Genomic DNA, 19,254 nt, shown 5'->3' with positions numbered 1-19,254 from the left:
TTCATTGTTTGGGAAAAGGCAGGGGGAAGGAAAAAATTGTCAAAACAGTTTTGGTTTTTGAAAACTGAATCCAAATGAAAATTCCAATTCAAAATAAAATTTTCAAAGAAAAGGAAAATTTCAAATGAAAATTTGTTTGAATTTTTTTACAGGAAAAACCTAAGCAGTTCTAATTGTAGGCATGCATCTATGACTTGGTGCCTTGTATCGCACATGAAAACTTGGCCCTCCCAATTTTAATTATGTCAGCATATTGTTTTCTCTCATTATCCTTTAGCAATTTTATGGCCTTCTACTGGGGACATCTCTGGGCTTTCTCATAACAATGTGCCATCCATCATGTACTGTGAAAACCTAACAGCTAACCTTAAATGCTGCCATTAAGCACAGGTCTTAGTTTAAAAAAAAAAAAAAAATCCTTAGCAATTAAGGCCATGTTGTAAGAGCAGTACAAAATGGTGCAAATATGTGAAGAATAATGCCTGGAAAAAAGTTATCTGTCTAGGTACATAGTACAGTGAGGGAGCAGCTATATATCTGATTATCTTACTTTCTTATATGAATATATCCTTCCAGTCCCCGCTGCGAAGGAGGGAAGTATCCCCCTATTACAGCTGGGGAACTAAGGCACAGAGAGAGTAAGTGACTTGCCCAAAGTCACATACAGAATCCAAGAAAGAGTGGGGAACTGAACACTTGTCTCCTGGCCTACACTCTACTTTAGCCCTGTGTCGAATGTCACCCTCTGAGCCACTAGCACTGTCAACAGCATTCCGGAGGGCACTTATCCAGGTGGGAATGGGGACCTACATAAGATATCCTGTACCCAGTGTGCAAACAGCTGCAGGCAGGGATGCTGGAACAATTTGTATAGTGGGGGATGCTGAGAGTCATTGAACCAAACTGTAAACCCTGGATATGGTGGAAACCACATCAAGCCAGGGAGTGCTGGTACACCCCCAGCACCCTTAGTTCCAGCACCCCGGTGCAGGACTATGCCCAGGGGAGCACATTCTATGAGTAGACTCCATTCAGTGTGTTTGGAGATTTAGGTTCTGAGCCAAAGCCCACTGAAGCCAATGGGTGTCATTTTAGTGATCTCGGTAGGCTTTGGATCGGGTCCTTTATGCCAGATCTTGTCCTCTGCTAACCAAACACCTACAGACTTCACCAGGGCTATGGCACATCATTCCCCATAAGGCAAGGCCAGTTCAACTTTGATGAATGTTTATCATTAGCTGAACATTAATACAATATTGATTTTCTAGGAAGTCCCTGAACAAAGTTAACATGATTTTTTCAAGGCAAAGATCATGAAGTTGAACTAAGAAGACCCTTCAACTCTTCAAGCTAGCTAACTGAACTTGGTTTTTAAACATCTGTAGAATTTCTGTAGTGAACATCATAGAAATCCCAAGGTCCTTCACCAGATGAAACTTCTGGTGGAGTTTGCCCTAGTAAAAATGGAACAAAGGCCTCAGGGTTTGGCTCTCTAATAAAAGGATTTGGCTAATATGTCCTTTTTATAATATTAAACACTTATCAGTAGCAAAGAATAATCTGGAACATTTGGAAAAAATGATAAGAATTTCTGACTTTATTTGAATACAATTAAAATTGAATTCATATAAAAGTGGCATTTGGGATGATGACAAAAGGTTTGTGTCCCCTTTGGGTACGCAGAGGAGTTTCTAACAGGTGGGCAGATCCTCATCTGTGGTAAATTGTCATAGTTCCTTGAGAGCCATGCTATCTTACACCAGCTGAGGATCTGGCCCAGTGTTTAAGTCTCCATTCCCAAGTGCTGTGGGTGCTGCACAGGCCCTGAGGGCAGGGCAGGGCCAATTTAGGGTGTTAGGTTCTCTTGTGACAGTTTCAGAAGCACCCTGTGGCCCCTGACCCCCATGTGCACACCCAGGGCCGGCCTTAGGGCCGAGCAAACGGGGCCCATGGCCAGGGCGCAGTAGCCAGAGGGCGCCACAAGGGGCTCGGGCTTCCCCTGGCTGGCTGTGGCCAGACTCCTCTGTTCTCCGGTCCCTCCCCTGCGCTGGGCCGGCGGGCTTCTCCCCAACCCCAAGCCCCTGGCCCCTCCTTCACTCGCTCCTCAGCTGGCCAGCCAAGGGCTCCAGCTCTGCCCCAGCCGTGGGGAGCCCAGAGCGGCGTGGCCGTGGCCAGTCACGGGTGGTGCAGCCCACTACTTGCTGCCCGGAGCGGAGCCGAGTCCCTCCCTGCCCACAGCCCTGCACGGTGCAGTCTCTGGGGGGGGGGGGGGGGACACACCACCAGGCTGGGGCCAGGAGGAGCAAAACTTTCACATGAGTGGAGCGGGAGCAGGACTTAAAGTGACAGTGCGCTCACTGTCTCTCAAACTTCCCTAACACACACACACACACACACACACACAGGCTCAAACTTCCCTAACACACCCCCACACACTCTATCTCTCACAGTCCCCCTACAGATTGTCTCTCTCACACACACAGTCTCACACTCCCCAACACACACACTGTCTCTCACACAGTCCCCCAACACACAGTCTCACACACACACGCTGTTTCTCTCACACACAGATTGGCTCTCACACCCACATACACTCTGCCCCTCACAGTCCCCCAACACAGATTGTCTCACACACACATAGAGTCTCACACTCTCCCACACACACTCTGTTACACAATCCCCCAACACACAGTCATACACACACACACACACATTATTGTTATTGTTGTTATTACTGCAGTGCTTGGTACTTCCTGTCAAAATGCTCGTAGTGAGCCAGGAGTGGCTAGGGGCTGCAGGAGGGCCGTGGGCTCTGGCAAGATGCAGCTCCCATATGACAGCGCAAAGCCTGCCATGAGCTGCAGGCCAAGCGCCAGGCACCACAAGCCACTGCAGCAGCACAGAAGTGTGTGTGGCAATACACCATATACCATGCCACTCTTGCTTCTGCGCTTCTGCTGACAGTGGCCTAGGAATTTGCTAGTTGTAGTCGTTACTCATTGTGACGTTATCTGATTAAAACATGACCATGTAGATCATTGTTGCAACCACTGTTATATATTTGCTACTAATCTTGTACAAAATGTGGCATGTAAGATGTCTATGAAAAGGTTATGATTTGCTGAATATGTTCAAGCTATTTGTATGCATGTATCATTTTTGTATTTGAAGTTATGAGTATTGGCTCTCTACCTGTATTTCAAATGTTTGCTCCTGGGGTAACGCCCACAAGATAGTTAGCCAGCACATCTTGAAGGGATGAGTTAAAGTAAGTGACTCATCAAAGAACTTATAACTCACAGGGGACCATGGGAGACGCCCATCTACACTGAATGGACTTCCCTGTGGACATTCCATATGAAGTATAGGTAATGGCCCAGAGGTGATGGGGGCAGGTAGAGCCCAGGGAGCCTGTTGGAGCCAGGGATGAAGGGGAGGGGGGGAGCACCAAAATACAAGTTTGCCCAGGGCACCATTTTCACTAAGGCTGGCCCTGCAAGAAACAGTCCCAGTAGCATAGTCACAGCAGGATTTATAAACTGTAAAGTCAGGACAGTGGCCATTTCTTACTGCTGGTTTATAAAATGCCTAGCACAGTGGTGTCTTTTAATAAGATGTATAAATGGCAGTGATTCAGTAGGCTTGTTTTTAGAAAGAGAGATCACTAACGTCAAGTACAATTAGCATAAAACTAGGAAAGGCAATTCCTGGCAGCTAATAATCGGGGGCATGTGACTGAGGAGTACAGTAACTCCTCACTTAACATCATCCCTGTTAATGTTGTTATCATAGAATCATAGAATCTCAGGGTTGGAAGGGACCTCAGGAGATCATCTAGTCCAAACCCCTGCTCAAAGCAGGACCAATCCCCAATTATTGCCCTGATCCCTAAATGGCCCCCTCAAGGATTGAACTCACAACCCTGGGTTTAGCAGGCCAACACTCAAACCACTGAGCTATCCCTCCCTGCAGTGAGTTGTTAGACGTCACTGATCTAGTAGAGAACATGCTTGTTTAAAGTTGTGCAATGCTCCCTTATGACGTTGTTTGGCAGCCGCCTGCTTTGGCCACTGCTTGCAGGAAGAGCAGCCCGTTGGAGCAAGCTGGGGGGGCTTGGAACCAGGGTGGGCAGCAGCCCACCCATCAGCTCCCCTAAGTTCCCTGTGCGGCAGCCACTCAGCAGGCTGTCAAGTGCCAGGCAGTTCAGGTTTCCCTCCCCCCCACTGCCGTGCGCTGCTCCTGCTCTCTGCCTTGGAGCTTCTCCCAGGAGCCTCCTGCTTGGAAGTCCCTGGGGATGGGAGGCAAGGTGTACAGGCAGGAGGAGATGCAAGGATCAAGCATGGTGGGAGAGGAGCAAAGGCAGGAACAGGGCAGGGTGCAGGAGGCAGGCACAAGCAGGATCCAATGCAGCCACAACAGCTGCATTGTTGCTCAGACAAACTTCCTGTTCCTCCTCCTGGATCAAATAGTGTCATTGAACCAATCGATAGAGCCGGGCGATCCTCCAATCAGAGCTCCCGCGTGGGTGGTGCTTGGCTGGGACTATAGCCCTAGTCGCTTCTCTGCACACCCAGTTTCAGTAGCCATTGGGTGGAGGCCAGGATGTGGCAGCTCTTTGGGGACTCTCAGGCATCGGTTCAAGACCTTCAATATCACAATGGTTGAGCAGGCGGTCGAGTAGCCTCTGTCTCACTGCTTCCCTTGTTGAACCTGCGTGGGGAAGAAGCAGGGGCAGCAAATGGAGGTGATGGGGACAGAAGGCGAAGCAGGCCCCGTACTGGCTCTGTGCTTCCTAACCCAGCACTCATCCACAGGTTCAGCTGCCCCCATCTTCCTCTGGAACACTGCCACAAAATCAGCTGTCCCCAGCTTCTTCCCCTAGATTTCATTCCTCTAGCTTCCTCCTAAAGACAGAGCCACAAACCTGTTTCACCCCCCCATAGTCCTCAGCTACCTCATCTTGCACTCAGACATCCATAAACCCAGCTGCACCTACCTCCTCCACAAACATGCTTCATCACCCACCCCACAACTTTTGTGCAGCTCTACTTTCTACCCCTGCCACTGCTTGGGGCAGGGTGTATTGACCTGCAGTTGAAGTTTGCAGTCATATGCACATTATTTGCAAATATATGTTATTTAATGAGCTATTTTCCATATTTGTAAAACTTTGCATGATAAGCATTCCCATTAAAAGACTGCAGTGCTCTAATCTCGATTTTTCATTATGTTCTTTCAATCACCACTCATGCTTTTCCAAAGTTTAGCACTTTTGCCCCTTTGTTCTGGTACAGATAGCTACCCATCTCCACCAACTCCATAAATAAATATACCTCTTTCTGGCAGAAGACCACAAAGAACCAGTTTGTAACCAGATGGTTAAATTATAAGAGCTAAGTAACAGATAAATATCAGAAGCGCCTGATATCTGTTTGCTGTCTATAGCCATCTTTCTTTCACTGGTACAAATGCCAGTTCTATCCATTGAAAATCATAACTAACAGCAGGAAAAATACATCAGAGTAGGAAGATCAAATGGATTTTGTCAATTCCTCTCACTGCTCTTGTAATTTACTCCTTATCTCAAAGTCCCAGGTATTTCACCAGAATCATAGCCTCTGCCCAGCCTATGGGCCTTGTGTTCAGGCACGCTGTGATGTGTCTGCCTCTCCAAACTAAGAGATGTTGATTTTATTTTGAAAAAGCCTCATGATATGTTTGAATGGATCCACTCAGAAAGTCTCAGATACACTGACTAACCTCACAGAATTAAATAAGGGGAGAAGGGTGCTCAGCACTTCTTAAAAAGTCCTCAGTTCCTTGCAGAATTGGGCCCTATGTCTTCAAACTCTGTTACATTAAGGGCACTTCTGCCGCATGGAAGCCTGTTGCTGCAAAGTGTTGGGCAGCCAGGGTGTTTGCAGAATCAGGACGCAGCTGTGCAAGACCTTAAGGGCATGATCCTGACCACTGAAGACAATGGGAGTTTTGCCACTGATTCTAATGGGAGCCAACATACTCACACAGTCAAAATTTCTGCATGCACATGTCGGCCTCTTCCTTGGTTTGCCTCATTCTGTGTTGGCTTTAATTTTGCTTACCATACAAAGACTTCAACAGGCTTTGGCTTAGGCTTGTCGGAAGGTTTTCGATATTATCATTTATTTGTAATACAGTACCGCCTAAGGGGGTGCAATCATAATCAGGACCCCACTGTTTTAAGTGCTGTATAAACACAGACTGGAAGGATGGTCTGACCCCAGTTTCCCCTTCAAGAAAGGTCAAAGAATAATGTTCTAATACAAAGAATTCCACTGGCCTCTTCCAAAATGGCCACCGCCTCCCATTCTTTCCAATCGGAGTGAAGCGAAGCTGCCTGTAGCGGAGGAAAGTTTGCAATGCTTGTATTTTACCCCAGAGTTACTTAGATATATTCAACTTTAACTTCAGTTTAATGTAGTTTTTATCTGGGAATTTATTATGTTTGTAGAGTTCCTAGCATGTTAGGGCTGAGTCCCATTGCAATTGAACTGCTAAATAATAAGAGAAGACACAACACCAAACAGTCGGAAGGAATGTAGGGAGAGAGGATGAGACACCCAGCAATAACATCATGCATTAACTAGGCCAGTAAAGTGCACAGCTACTTTTGTCTGGTTAAATTATAAGAAATAAGTAACAGATAAATACCAGAAGCTCCTGATGTGTGTATCTATATGCCCTTTACTTCTATCTTGGAATAGATTGATTGGAATTCAAGTTCAGTCTCGATATGCTACACTACCAATAGGATGGAGAATATTATAAACCTAGAATCCTGCAGTGGTTTCATTTCTTTCCTGTATAACAAATAGTATAAATTCTTTTCACTGCTGCTTTTCCAGTTGTTTTTTGGCCTTTGTATCATCTTCTTTTCTGCTTATATCCATGTACTATGTTTAGATGTTTAATAGATACAGAAAATAAGCCAATAGGAAAGCTTTCCTAAGAAGTTTACTCAAAACCGAATGAGTAAAGTTTCTCTCTGGTGCAATTCCATTGACCTCAGTCGACTTACCCTGAAGATAAATTAACACAAACAAAAACTTCAATTAGTGACAGTGCAGGCTGGACTAGGACACACCCCATGCTCCCACCCAAAACTTTAAAAGCAAATAAGAATGAGGGAAACGTCTGCCGCTTTCCTTGCCACCTCTTCACATTGCTTGCAGTGCTGTTGAGAACAGACTCATTGCTCCATAAGGCTTTCGCTTCCATCTCCCACAGTTATCAAAAAGATTCTGGATGGGGGCTTCGCTATTTCATGGATTTTTTTTTGTATACAAAAATGTTTCAAATAAACCATTAAACTAACTCATTGGCACATCTTAGTAAAATGATCCCTTTTCTTACTTCATGGAGCAGGAAAGTTTGAATTGATGCACTTTGTAACATGGGAAAGGTAATTCCTTCACAAAGTAATATTTTTGCTGTCTGTTTGATTCGTTCTGTATTTTTTTCTAAGATGGAACCAACTAAAGATACTGCTGTACATTTTTATTATTAAAGGTCACAACCTCTTTGTTTAAATGAGTAATATTTAAGACATCTTCCTTTGTAATTCATTTGGCAACTCTTCCAGCATTTCTCAGAAGGCCAGCTCCTCTGAACCTCCTTCTTACCACAGGCATGAGGAACATGATCTGTTTGAAAACCCCCATTACATTCATAGGATCATAGAATCATAGAATATCAGGGTTGGAAGGGACCTCAGGAGGTCATCTAGTCCAACCCCCTGTTCAAAGCAGGACCAATCCCCAATTAAATCATCCCAGCCAGGGCTTCCTCAAGCCTGACCTTAAAAACTTCTAAGGAAGGAGATTCTACCACCTCCCTAAGTAACACATTCCAGTGTTTCACCACCCTCTTGGTGAAAAAGTTTTTCCTAATATCCAACTTAAACCTCCCCCACTGCAATTTGAGACCATTATGCCTTGTTCTGTCCTCTTCTACCACTGAGAATAGTCTAGAACCATCCTCTCTGGAACCACCTCTCATGTAGTTGAAAGTAGCTATCAAATCCCCCATCATTCTTCTCTTCCGCAGACTAAACAATCCCAGTTCCCTCAGCCTCTCCTCATAAGTCATGTGTTCCAGACCCCTAATCATTTTTGTTGCCCTTCGCTGGACTCTCTCCAATTTATCCACATCCTTCTTGTAGTGTGGGGCCCAAAACTGGACACAGTACTCCAGATGAGGCCTCACCAATGTCGAATAGAGGGGAACGATCACGTCCCTCGATCTGCTTGCTATGCCCCTACTTATACATCCCAAAATGCCATTGGCCTTCTTGGCAACAAGGGCACACTGCTGACTCATATCAGCTTCTCGTCCACTGTCACCCCTAGGTCCTTTTCCGCAGAACTGCTGCCTAGCCATTCGGTCCCTAGTCTGTAGCGGTGCATTGGGTTCTTCTGTCCTAAGTGCAGGACCCTGCACTTATCCTTATTGAACCTCATCAGATTTCTTTTGGCCCAATCCTCCAATTTGCCTAGGTCCCTCTGTATCCTATCCCTGCCCTCCAGCATATCTACCACTCCTCCTATTTAGTATCATCCGCAAATTTGCTGAGGGTGCAATCCACACCATCCTCCACATCATTTATGAAGATATTAAACAAAACCGGCCCCAGGACCGACCCCTGGGGCACTCCACTTGACACCAGCTGCCAACTAGACATGGAGCCATTGATCACTACCCGTTGAGCCCGACAATCTAGCCAACTTTCTACCCACCTTATAGTGCATTCATCCAGCCCATACTTCCTTAACTTGCTGACAAGAATACTGTGGGAGACCGTGTCAAAAGCTTTGCTAAAGTCAAGAAACAATACATCCACTGCTTTCCCTTCATCCACAGAACCAGTAATCTCATCATAGAAGGCGATTAGATTAGTCAGGCATGACCTACCCTTGGTGAATCCATGCTGACTGTTCCTGATCACTTTCCTCTCATGTAAGTGCTTCAGGATTGATTCTTTGAGGACCTGCTCCATGATTTTTCCGGGGACTGAGGTGAGGCTGACTGGCCTGTAGTTCCCAGGATCCTCCTTCTTTCCTTTTTTAAAGATTGGCACTACATTAGCCTTTTTCCAGTCATCTGGGACTTCCCCCGTTCGCCACGAGTTTTCAAAGATAATGGCCAATGGCTCTGCAATCACAGCCGCCAATTCCTTTAGCACTCTCGGATGCAACTCGTCCGGCCCCATGGACTTGTGCACGTCCAGCTTTTCTAAATAGTCCCTAACCACCTCTTTCTCCACTGAGGGCTGGCCATCTACTCCCCATGCTGTGATGCCCAGCGCAGCAGTCTGGGAGCTGACCTTGTTCGTGAAGACAGAGGCAAAAAAAGCATTGAGTGCATTAGCTTTTTCCACATCCTCTGTCACTAGGTTGCCTCCCTCATTCAGTAAGGGGCCCACACTTTCCTTGGCTTTCTTCTTGTTGCCAACATACCTGAAGAAACCCTTCTTGTTACTCTTGACATCTCTTGCTAGCTGCAGCTCCAGGTGCGATTTGGCCCTCCTGATTTCATTCCTACATGCCCGAGCAATATTTTTATACTCATCCCTGGTCACATGTCCAATCTTCCACTTCTTGTAAGCTTCTTTTTTATGTTTAAGATCCGCTAGGATTTCACCTTTAAGCCAAGCTGGTCACCTGCCATATTTACTATTCTTTCGACTCATCGGGATGGTTTGTCCCTGTAACCTCAACAGGGATTCCTTGAAATACAGCCAGTTCTCCTGGACTCCTTTCCCCTTCATATTAGTCCCCCAGGGGATCCTACCCATCCGTTCCCTGAGGGAGTCGAAGTCTGCTTTCCTGAAGTCCAGGGTCCGTATCCTGCTGCTTACCTTTCTTCCCTGCGTCAGGATCCTGAACTCAACCAACTCATGGTCACTGCCCCCCAGATTCCTATCCACTTTTGCTTCCCCCACTAATTCTTCCTGGTTTGTGAGCAGCAGGTCAAGAAAAGCTCCCCCCCTAGTTGGCTCCTCTAGCACTTGCACCAGGAAATTGTCCCCTACGCTTTCCAAAAATTTCCTGGATTGTCTATGCACCGCTGTATTGCTCTCCCAGAAGATATCAGGAAAATTAAAGTCACCCATGAGAACCAGGGCGTGCGATCTACTAGCTTCTGCGAGTTGCCGGAAGAAAGCCTCATCCACCTCATCCCCCTGGTCCGGTGGTCTATAGCAGACTCCCACCACTACATCACTCTTGTTGCTCACACTTCTAAACTTAATCCAGAGACACTCAGGTTTTTCTGCAGTTTCGTACCGGAGCTCTGAGCAGTCATACTGCTCCCTTACATTCAGTGCTACTCCCCCACCTTTTCTGCCCTGCCTGTCCTTCCTGAACAGTTTATAACCATCCATGACAGTACTCCAGTCATGTGAGTTATCCCACCAAGTCTCTGTTATTCCAATCACGTCATAATTCCTTGACATCACCAGGACCTCCAGTTCTCCCTACTTGTTTCCAAGGCTTTGTGCATTGGTATATAAGCACTTGAGATAACCTGCTGATCGCCCCCAATTCTCAGTATGAGGCAGGAGCCCTCCCCTCACAGACGTTCCTGCCTGTGTTTCCTCCCGGTATCCCGCTTTCCCACTTACCTCAGGGCTTTGGCCTCCTTCCCCCGGTGAACATTGACCTTGTGTCATAGGACATTAATGTGATGTTGACTCAGGTGATACACCAACTTGATACCTGTGAACTCAAGTGCACAATAAAGCCACCACTTCTCGGTCTGGCTGTAGTCCCAAGTTCAAACAAGTGGGGCATCAGTATGCAGAAATTGTTGCATATGTTGGGGACACTGGGGCATGGCCACTAGGTAACTCGAGGGGATGGAAGACCACGAGTGTCGATGAAGCCCCCTTGCACTAGGCCCAGGTGTCCTTGCCCCCCCCCCCGGCCTGGAGGCACTCACAGCAGCTATGCGTACTAGACCCAAGTGTCCTTGGCCCCCCCGCCTGGAGGCACTCGCAGAAGTTATGCTAAGGATCTGCAACAATATGCTGCAGAGTCAGACTGCCTGAAACTAAACAAGGCCAAACAGGGCAGATATGGAAGAACAATGCTGAATAACAGCAGCTTTACGTATAGTTTAACAAATGATACAAAAAACAAGGGAACTAGCTGGTAACTGGATTGGCTGGCTATATGGATACTCAGGGCAGCTTGCTATTGGATAAGTATGCTGGGAAAAAGGATGTATAAAAGCCTGTGTAACTTCCTGCTCGGTGTGCAGGATTTGAGATTCTATTCTCCCTGTATCTTGTTTGCAGCTGCAAATAAACTTTTCTGCTTCTCCACCCTGTTGTGATTCTTGGGTGACGCACACCGGGTAACGAACCCCTGCTGTTGTTTTGCCTCTCGGCACTGGGTGCCGGCAACACATAGGTAGGGTTAATGTATTTCAGGTTCCCAAAAAGAGGACCTGGGGGACTGGGGGGGAGGGGTGCTAGAGGGCAGGGTAGAGTTGCAGGAGCTGGAGGGGGTACCTGCAGCAGGGTTACTCACTGGAGGTGGGGGGCAGTGTCATTCCCTGTCACAGTGGCAGGTTGGCTGGCGCAAGCCCAAGATGCAGAGATCCAGCAAATGCAGCTGCAGAAGAATGGCCCAATCAGCCACAGATGCTGGGGAGGGACCAATAAGGAAGCGGACCAATCGGGGCTCTTTCTGAGATGCAGCCTCTGCTCTGCAAAAACCCTGGACATTGCCGGTTTGAAAAATCTCCCTGGACGGAAGAGGGACGCTCTAAAAAGAAGCTGTGTCTGGGGAAACCCAGACATATGGTAACCGTATGCACAGGAAGGCAAGAACCACAACTGAGGCAGAATTCTGAGTCCAGTGGAGGAATGAGTCATTCTTCTGCCCCAGCAGACTTTCCCTACTTGGTGATGTTCTGGGGATCACACACCAGTAAGGGGTTCTGTCAGTGCCTGCCCTGAAACTTTGGGGGCCTCTGTGCCATGCAACTAAGGTTCAGATTCCTGATGCCAGTAGCCAGACCACAAGCATAAGATCTCGCCTGCCTCTCACCAGTCCAGTTACTCTTCACAGGGTGATACCAACAATCCTTCCAACCGGGAGTCTCTCCAAATACATCTTGCCTCAGTTCTGAATGACCAGCTATTTGCACTGCTCCACTCTAGTTCATTACCCCTGAAGGCGTGAAACCAGCTGCCCAGATATCAGCTTGCTTTGGCACATGCACTCCAAACGGTTTGCACACTTATATATTAGATAAAATCCCTTTTCTAATAAAAGTTACCTATTGCCTTCAAACAGTTTCCTGGCATAACCCCGAGCTACCGGGGGATCCAGCATTCATGGACAGCCTCCCCCACAGGCTCTGGATAAAAAAAACTTCAATTCCAAGCTTGCTTTTAAAAGTTTCTCTTTTTTCCTCTCAGTCCATGGTTACTCATGGTTATTCAGAGTGAGGAAATTCCCTCTTGGCTTGGGAATTGGAATGTTCTTTTCAATTTCCAGTTGTCTCAGTATCTTTCCATTAACTCTAATGGTCCATCATTGTCTTTTCCTGGGCTGGACAAGTGATAGTTACTTGAAGCTGTTTTCATGTAAACACCTGGCTTGGGAGATGCCCCTCCTCACTTGACTGCTGTGAGGTGTACCTATTGTAGAACTAGGGATGGGCAGCTGGAAGAGCCACCAGACTCAGGCATCAAATGGTTATGGGGGTGGGAGGTAACAAATGAAAAACAGAGACCGGGGTGTGCTGAGGATGAGGGGGCTCCGGCTCACTTGGCCCCTGTCCCTGGCAGCCGGGCCCAGGCACGGAGTGAAGGGGGTGGGCCACAGGCAGCCTCTGCGCTGTACAGAGGCAACAACCCTGAGCGGCCACCCTGAACTGGCGTGAGAAGCAGCTCTGTCCTGCTTCCCCCACGCTGAGCCTGAGTTAGGGGTATTGCCCGAGCCTCCCCGCTGAGGTGTCCGTGAGGGTGCCGGAGCTCCAGGAGACACTGTGGAGGTGTGAGTCTCCCCAAGCCGGGGCCAGCCTGGCCAGACCCAAAGGCACATGCTCCCCGCTCCTGTGGCCTCATCCCCCCAGGAGCTAGTGGGATTGGCTGCCCTGGCCAAGTGAGGTGGGACTGGAAGATTCCTCCTCAGTTCCTCTCAGTGTGCCCCCCCAGTATCAGCTGGTACGAGTCGTCTCTGGTATGAAATCAGTTGCTTTAACTGCTCATTTGGGGGATTAAACCTTCTGTCCTCCACTTGGAGAGTTATTGCTCTGAAGTTAATTTGATAGCTCTTCTGTCTCAGCTACCCAAATTTTAAAAAAAGCCAATACTCAGCTGGTGTAAACTGACTTCAGTGAAATGATGGCAATTTACAGCTGCTGAAACTCTGGCCCATAATGTTCAAGATGCAGAAAAAATCAAATTGGAATTGGGTTATCATACTATAGGTTCACAGTGTGTTTCCCCTTGTCTAGCTTTGTAAAAAGAGAATGTCTAGAAGGACTATGGGGAAAAGAACGTTAACTGCAGTGATCTTGAAACTACCTAACTGTGGCATAGCTAACAGCTCATGTGGAAAACAGAGAAGAGAATTATTCACTACATTTACGCAGATCCATATAAGGTGAAGCTGCCACCTTGAGGCCAATAATCTCCCATTTGAAAGGGCTATTGCTTATAAACTGCTTCCTGGAAACTGTTGTTTAATTGTGAAACAGTAAACATTGACTGGAGAAGTTAATGCCATTTCACAGCAGTGCAAGCAAATCAAAGTAGCAGTCGGGGACTCTGCAGCTCTTCGTTTTGGGTTCTGCATTCAAATCTTTCTTAGGAGAATGTTTTGATTTTCTTACACCGAGATGACTCCTGGGATTAGATCTCTTTATCCACCCATGATAAAGTTTCTTCCTCTGTTAATATTTGTGGGCTTTGCTGAAGGGGGGAAGCTGTTGGTGATGCCTATGGACGGAAGTGCGTGGCTGAGTATGCGTCTTATTGTGGAGAAGCTCCATCAAAATGGGCACGAAATAGTCCTTTTGGCACCAGAAACTAATCTGTTTTTGACATCAGCCAAGAATTTCACCATTAAGACCTATCCAGTGCCTTACAAAGACGAACACATGGATGCACTAATGGAGACTTTTGGTAAAGATCGCTTTGTTAAACAACCTTTTCTAAATGTTGTTATTTCACTATATAAAAGTCTAGCACGAGCATTCCAGATGCTTTTCCAAAGCTGTGAAAGTTTGTTGAGCAACAAAGAACTGATTCGGTACCTCGAAGAAAGTCAATTCGATGCCATCCTCACAGATCCAGTTGCCATATGCGGGACAATAGTTGCTGAGTATCTGTCTCTCCCTTCTGTGTTTTTCTTACGTGGATTTCCATGTGACTTAGGATCCAAGGCAACTCAGTGTCCAAGTCCACATTCTTATGTCCCAAGAATGTTTACTAGCAACACAGACCACATGACCTTTACCGAGCATGTGCAGAACCTGCTACACAGCACACTGGCACTGCGAGCTTGTATTGCTCTCTATTCACCGTTTGAACAGCTGGCTTCTGAGTTTCTTCAGAGAGAAGTGACTGTGCATGATCTCTTAGATCAAGACTCTGTTTGGCTAATGAGACTAGACTTTGTATTCGAGTATCCCAGGCCAGTGATGCCCAATATGGTCTTTGTTGGTGGATTAAACTGTGCTGAGATAAAGCACCTATCTCAGGTATGTACACTCTGTTTGCTCTTTATCAAGACTGGGCCAAATCATGACATGGGCACTCAGAAGTGTGAAGTCCAGCCTTATTTACAGTCTGAATTTGTCTAGCTTCAATTTCCAGCTATTGGATTGTGTTATAGATTGAAGAGTCCATTATTAAATTTTTGTTCCACAGGTAGACACCTATAGATTGTAATCAAGTCACTCCTTACCTTTCTCTTTGTTAAATTAAATAGATTGAGCTCCATGAGTCTATCACTATAAGGCATGTTTTCTAATCTTTTAATCATTCTTGAGGCTCTTCTCTGATCCCTCGCCAATTTTTCAACATCCTCCTTGAATTGTGTGTCATCTGCAAACTTTATGAGTGATGATTTTATGTTTTCTTCCAGGTCATTAATAAAAATAGCATAGGGCCAAGAACAGATTCCTGCAGGATGCCATTAGAAACACACTCATGGCTTTGTGTGTTCCTTGTCCCTGCCTGTCACATGACAGGCCCAAATATGAAAGTGTTCCATTCTTTTTGCAATATATTGTGCATTTAGTGTGGTAGGTGTGATCATAAACACACAGAGAACCAGTGCAAAGCCAAAGATGGTAGAGGAACATGTTTTGCACTAAGGCCAGCCAACCTTTACTACATTAGATGTTAATTATATTAAAAGGTAATTGTTTGATAGCAATAGCCTCTATGGTCCACAGTGGAGAACTGCAAGTTAAAAGAAAAGTGTTTCTCCTGGTCACAGGTTCGAGAGCCAGGACCGTTCTGTCCAAATTGGGACAGTTAGGACAAATGATTATTTGAATGGCCTTTTCAGCACTGGAAGCAGTTGTAGGATGAGAGGGAGAGGCACAATAGGCTACACACAATGCATCCTCAAAGAAAGAATTGTATTATTGAGTGTATCAGTGATCTGTCACCGTCCCTTGGTTTTGCCATCTGTAAAATAGGTATCAGTACCCACCTCACAGGACTGGCATTAGACTGGAACGCGTGTCTGTAAAACAGTTGTGTGAGATTCTCTCATTGTCTGAAATATTCTGATGAAAGCCACTATAAGAATGCAAAGAATGTTTTACATTGAAAAGTGGATGGAGGCAAGGGGAACTACTGACTTATGTGTTATTTGTGGGGGAGGTTACCATGGTTTTCAAAGTCTTTTTCATGCCTGCAGGAATTAGAGCAGACATGGGACAGCTTCGTTAGCACAAGCTGGATCAAGGTATAAATTGCACCTTCCTGGGCTCCAGGGGAGATTTGCCGTGAGGGAGGACAGACAGTGGTGCCACCAGCCACATACTAAAAAGCTTCTGCTGAAGTGGAACACTTCTAAGTGGTAGTTAGGGATTAAGAAGTAGTCCTGCCATGTGGCACTGCTCAGGGGATGGACTGAATCTGCACGGGCCCCAGTCTCCCGGGCCACAGCTTTCTGTAGCTAGCCCCACCCATTTTGTGAGAGGGTCAATAAAGGGGAAGCTGCTGCTGCTGCTGGCTGTCTGCCTGTAGTGGCAGACTTTCAGTCAGCAGAATCTCCAAGAGGAGCTAACAACATAGACCCTGGGCTAAATCCAGGGTAAGTTGTATAGTCAAAAGGAATGCAATTTAACATCCTCCCATTTCTTGCATATAAACCCTGGGAATTGCCACACTGAATCAGATCACCACTCCTCCTAATCCAGTATCACATCTCTTGGTGCAAGATGCTTCAGAATAGGATGAACAGAAGTCCCAATTTTATAGGGACAGTCTCAATATTTGGGACTTTTTCTTACATAGGTGCCTATTAGCCCCCACCCTCTGTCCCGATTTTTCACACTTGCTATCTGGTCACCCTACTTCAGAGGATACTGCAAGAAACCTAGTAGTGGACAATGATGGACTAACAGAGCTGTGCTGGGAATGGGAATTCTGTTTTGTGGAAGAATTTGATATTTTGAAATTTGTTTTTATTCCAGTCAGGAACAAAACCAAAAGTGTTAATTCTCCATGGAAGACAATTCTGAAAAAAGAAATTCAGATGGATTGAAATGTTTTATTTCCATTTTGACTTTTTAGTTTATAATATCCAATGTAACACAAAATTTAAACAAATGTGAAACCAAAATCTGTTCCAAAAGAAAATAATCAAAACATTTAATTCCAAAAATTCCTGTTTTGACATGATGGAAACTTTATTTTCCCTTTTTTTCTCCAAAACAAAATTTCTGTGAAATTCATGAAAGGTTTTAATCTCAGCAGAACTGCAGGCTCTGATGGAAAATGGTTCCATCAAAGGTTTTACTACCAGCTCTATGGAATAACATGCTCCTAGTGGAAATTTCTTCCTAACCCTCAGTTAATGCTTGTCTTGTGCAAGCATTAACTGAATAAAGTTTTGTATCCCTATTGTTCTAGTCAAATGTAACTGTGGATGTTCCCACTGTTGGGAGAAATGTTAGGGCATCCACCTCTATTGCTTTCATAGTCTCCTCACAGCTTCCAAATTATTTTTTCTTCTTCCTCTTAAAGCTGTTTCTCGTTTCATTCCAGGGTCATTTTATCTTTAGAAAACTAATGATTTCTCAATTTTCAGTGTTTATTGACTCTTACAATTACAGCAATTAATATTCCCTTGAGGAGGGGAAGTTGGATAGTATAGCTTTTAGCGCTAAACTCAGGTACATTCTTTCCGCTTTGCTAAGAGCTTAGGCTGCCAGCTCATGGCAAGCTATCCAACAATTATCAACGAGATGTAAAGACCATGAAGATTTCATAACAGGGGGGTAACAATTGCCTCAATATGAAGCCAAAATGAACAAAACATGGTAGGATGTTTGGTGCAGCCAGTCACTAACCTGCCACGTCCTCACGTTCGGCCGATCGCGGCTCCCAGTGGCCACGGTTCGCTGCTCCAGGCCAATGGGAGCTGTTGGAAGCGGCGGCCAGTACATCCCTCGGCCCGCGCCGCTTCCAACAGTGATTTAGTCAGGGATCGGTCCTGCTTTGAGCAGGGGGTTGGACTAGATGACCTCCTGAGGTCCCTTCCAACCCTGATATTCTATGATTCTATGATTCTATGAACCTGCAGACATGGCAGGTAAAGAAACTGGCCCGGGCCAACAGGGGCTTTCCCTGCACAAGCGGCAGAACAAATTTGGGAACCACTGGTTTAAGGATTTGTACACAACATACCAAGACATTGCTTCAAAGTTTCTCCAGAGAGATGTGCACTTACCAACACTTTACCGAAATGGCTCCATATGGCTCCTGAGATACGACTTTGTGTTTGAGTATCCCAGACCAACGTGGTCTTCATTGGAGGCATAAACTGTGAGGAGGGGAAGAACCTACCTCAGGTATGTCCAGTGATTCTGTTTTGTGTTTGCACTATCATTTTGATATTTTTACTGTGGAAAAAGCCTGTAGATGAGCAATGAGCATTATAGCTCATTGTAACGTGCCTAATGTACACACCCTCCTCCCTCGTATGGCTCTCCACACAAACTACAAAATAGGGTGCGGCCTGCACCGAATGTGAATCAGACTTCAAATGGTTTTCTCTTGCTAATGACAAACTGTATTGCCCTAATATAAATTAAAAGTCTAAGCAATATTGCCAAACAAAGAACCATAATTCAGGCTTTATTAAAAAGTAGGTCAGCCAAAGTCCGCTGTTGGGCAGCAGTGTAAATCTGGAGACAGGCCATTGACATTAACTGGCCAGAGACTTTCTCGGTTATAAATTAAACCAGACTTTCACAAAAAGAAAAGGAGTACTTGTGGCACCTTAGAGACTAACCAATTTATTTGAGCATGAGCTTTCGTGAGCTACAGCTCACTTCATCGGATCTGATGAAGTGAGCTGTAGCTCACGAAAGCTCATGCTCAAATAAATTGGTTAGTCTCTAAGGTGCCACAAGTACTCCTTTTCTTTTTGCGAATACAGACTAACACGGCTGTTACTCTGAAACCAGACTTTGTAACTGATGTTTGTAACTTTCAAAAAGGAATGTGCTCAAAGAAAGCGAAAGTCCACAGCTGCCTGGACTGTTGTGTCAGCAGCAGTGGTGGGTCAGCCCTTCCGCCTCCCCCAGTGAGACCATTTCCTCCGCCTCCTGATCAAACTTGTTCCTTTGTCATCCCTTCTCCTCCTCCTCAACCTCTCTTCCTTTCCCTCACAGAGCAGGTCTGCTTTGGTCCACCCCATCATAAGAAACTCCCCTTGAATCCATCTCCCTCCTCAGCTGTCACTCCACCGCCTCGTCCTTTCACAGGGTCCAGTTCCTTTCTTCCAGTTTAACTTAAACACTCTCCAACCACTCCACTGAAACTGCTCTCTCCAAGTTTCTAGTGGCCTCTTCCTAGCCAGATCCCTGGGCTTTCACTTGATCCTTATCCTCCTTGAGCTCTCATCTGCTTTCTGTCTCTGTTGATCACACTTTCTTTCTTGAAGCTTTTTTCTCCGCAACTCTGTCTCCTGTTCTTGTGTGAGACTGTGTCCATGTGTATCCCAGTGTGAG

At 45.9% G+C, this 19,254-nt stretch overlaps 1 protein-coding gene across 2 annotated transcripts in view; it reads left to right on the top strand.

The window, feature by feature from the left end:
- The window catches only part of LOC141996267 (UDP-glucuronosyltransferase 1A9-like), a 99,689-nt gene that overhangs the window by 7,168 nt on the left and 73,267 nt on the right, over nt 1-19,254 (top strand). Inside the window, exon 1 of one of the 2 annotated variants that reach the window (XM_074968235.1) lies at nt 13,749-14,757. The exons of the other annotated variant lie outside the window; for it this stretch is intronic. Coding sequence (XP_074824336.1) covers nt 13,894-14,757 — 864 coding nt within the window. The 5' untranslated portion in view covers nt 13,749-13,893. Of the gene's footprint in view, nt 1-13,748; nt 14,758-19,254 lie in introns of those variants that run through there. 2 annotated transcript variants of the gene reach the window in all.

Source organism: Natator depressus, chromosome 11 (assembly GCF_965152275.1).
Source record: "Natator depressus isolate rNatDep1 chromosome 11, rNatDep2.hap1, whole genome shotgun sequence".
NCBI classification, from domain to species: Eukaryota; Metazoa; Chordata; order Testudines; family Cheloniidae; genus Natator; species Natator depressus.
The sequence above is the reverse complement of the archived record's forward strand: the minus strand, read 5'-3'. Positions and strand labels throughout refer to the sequence as shown.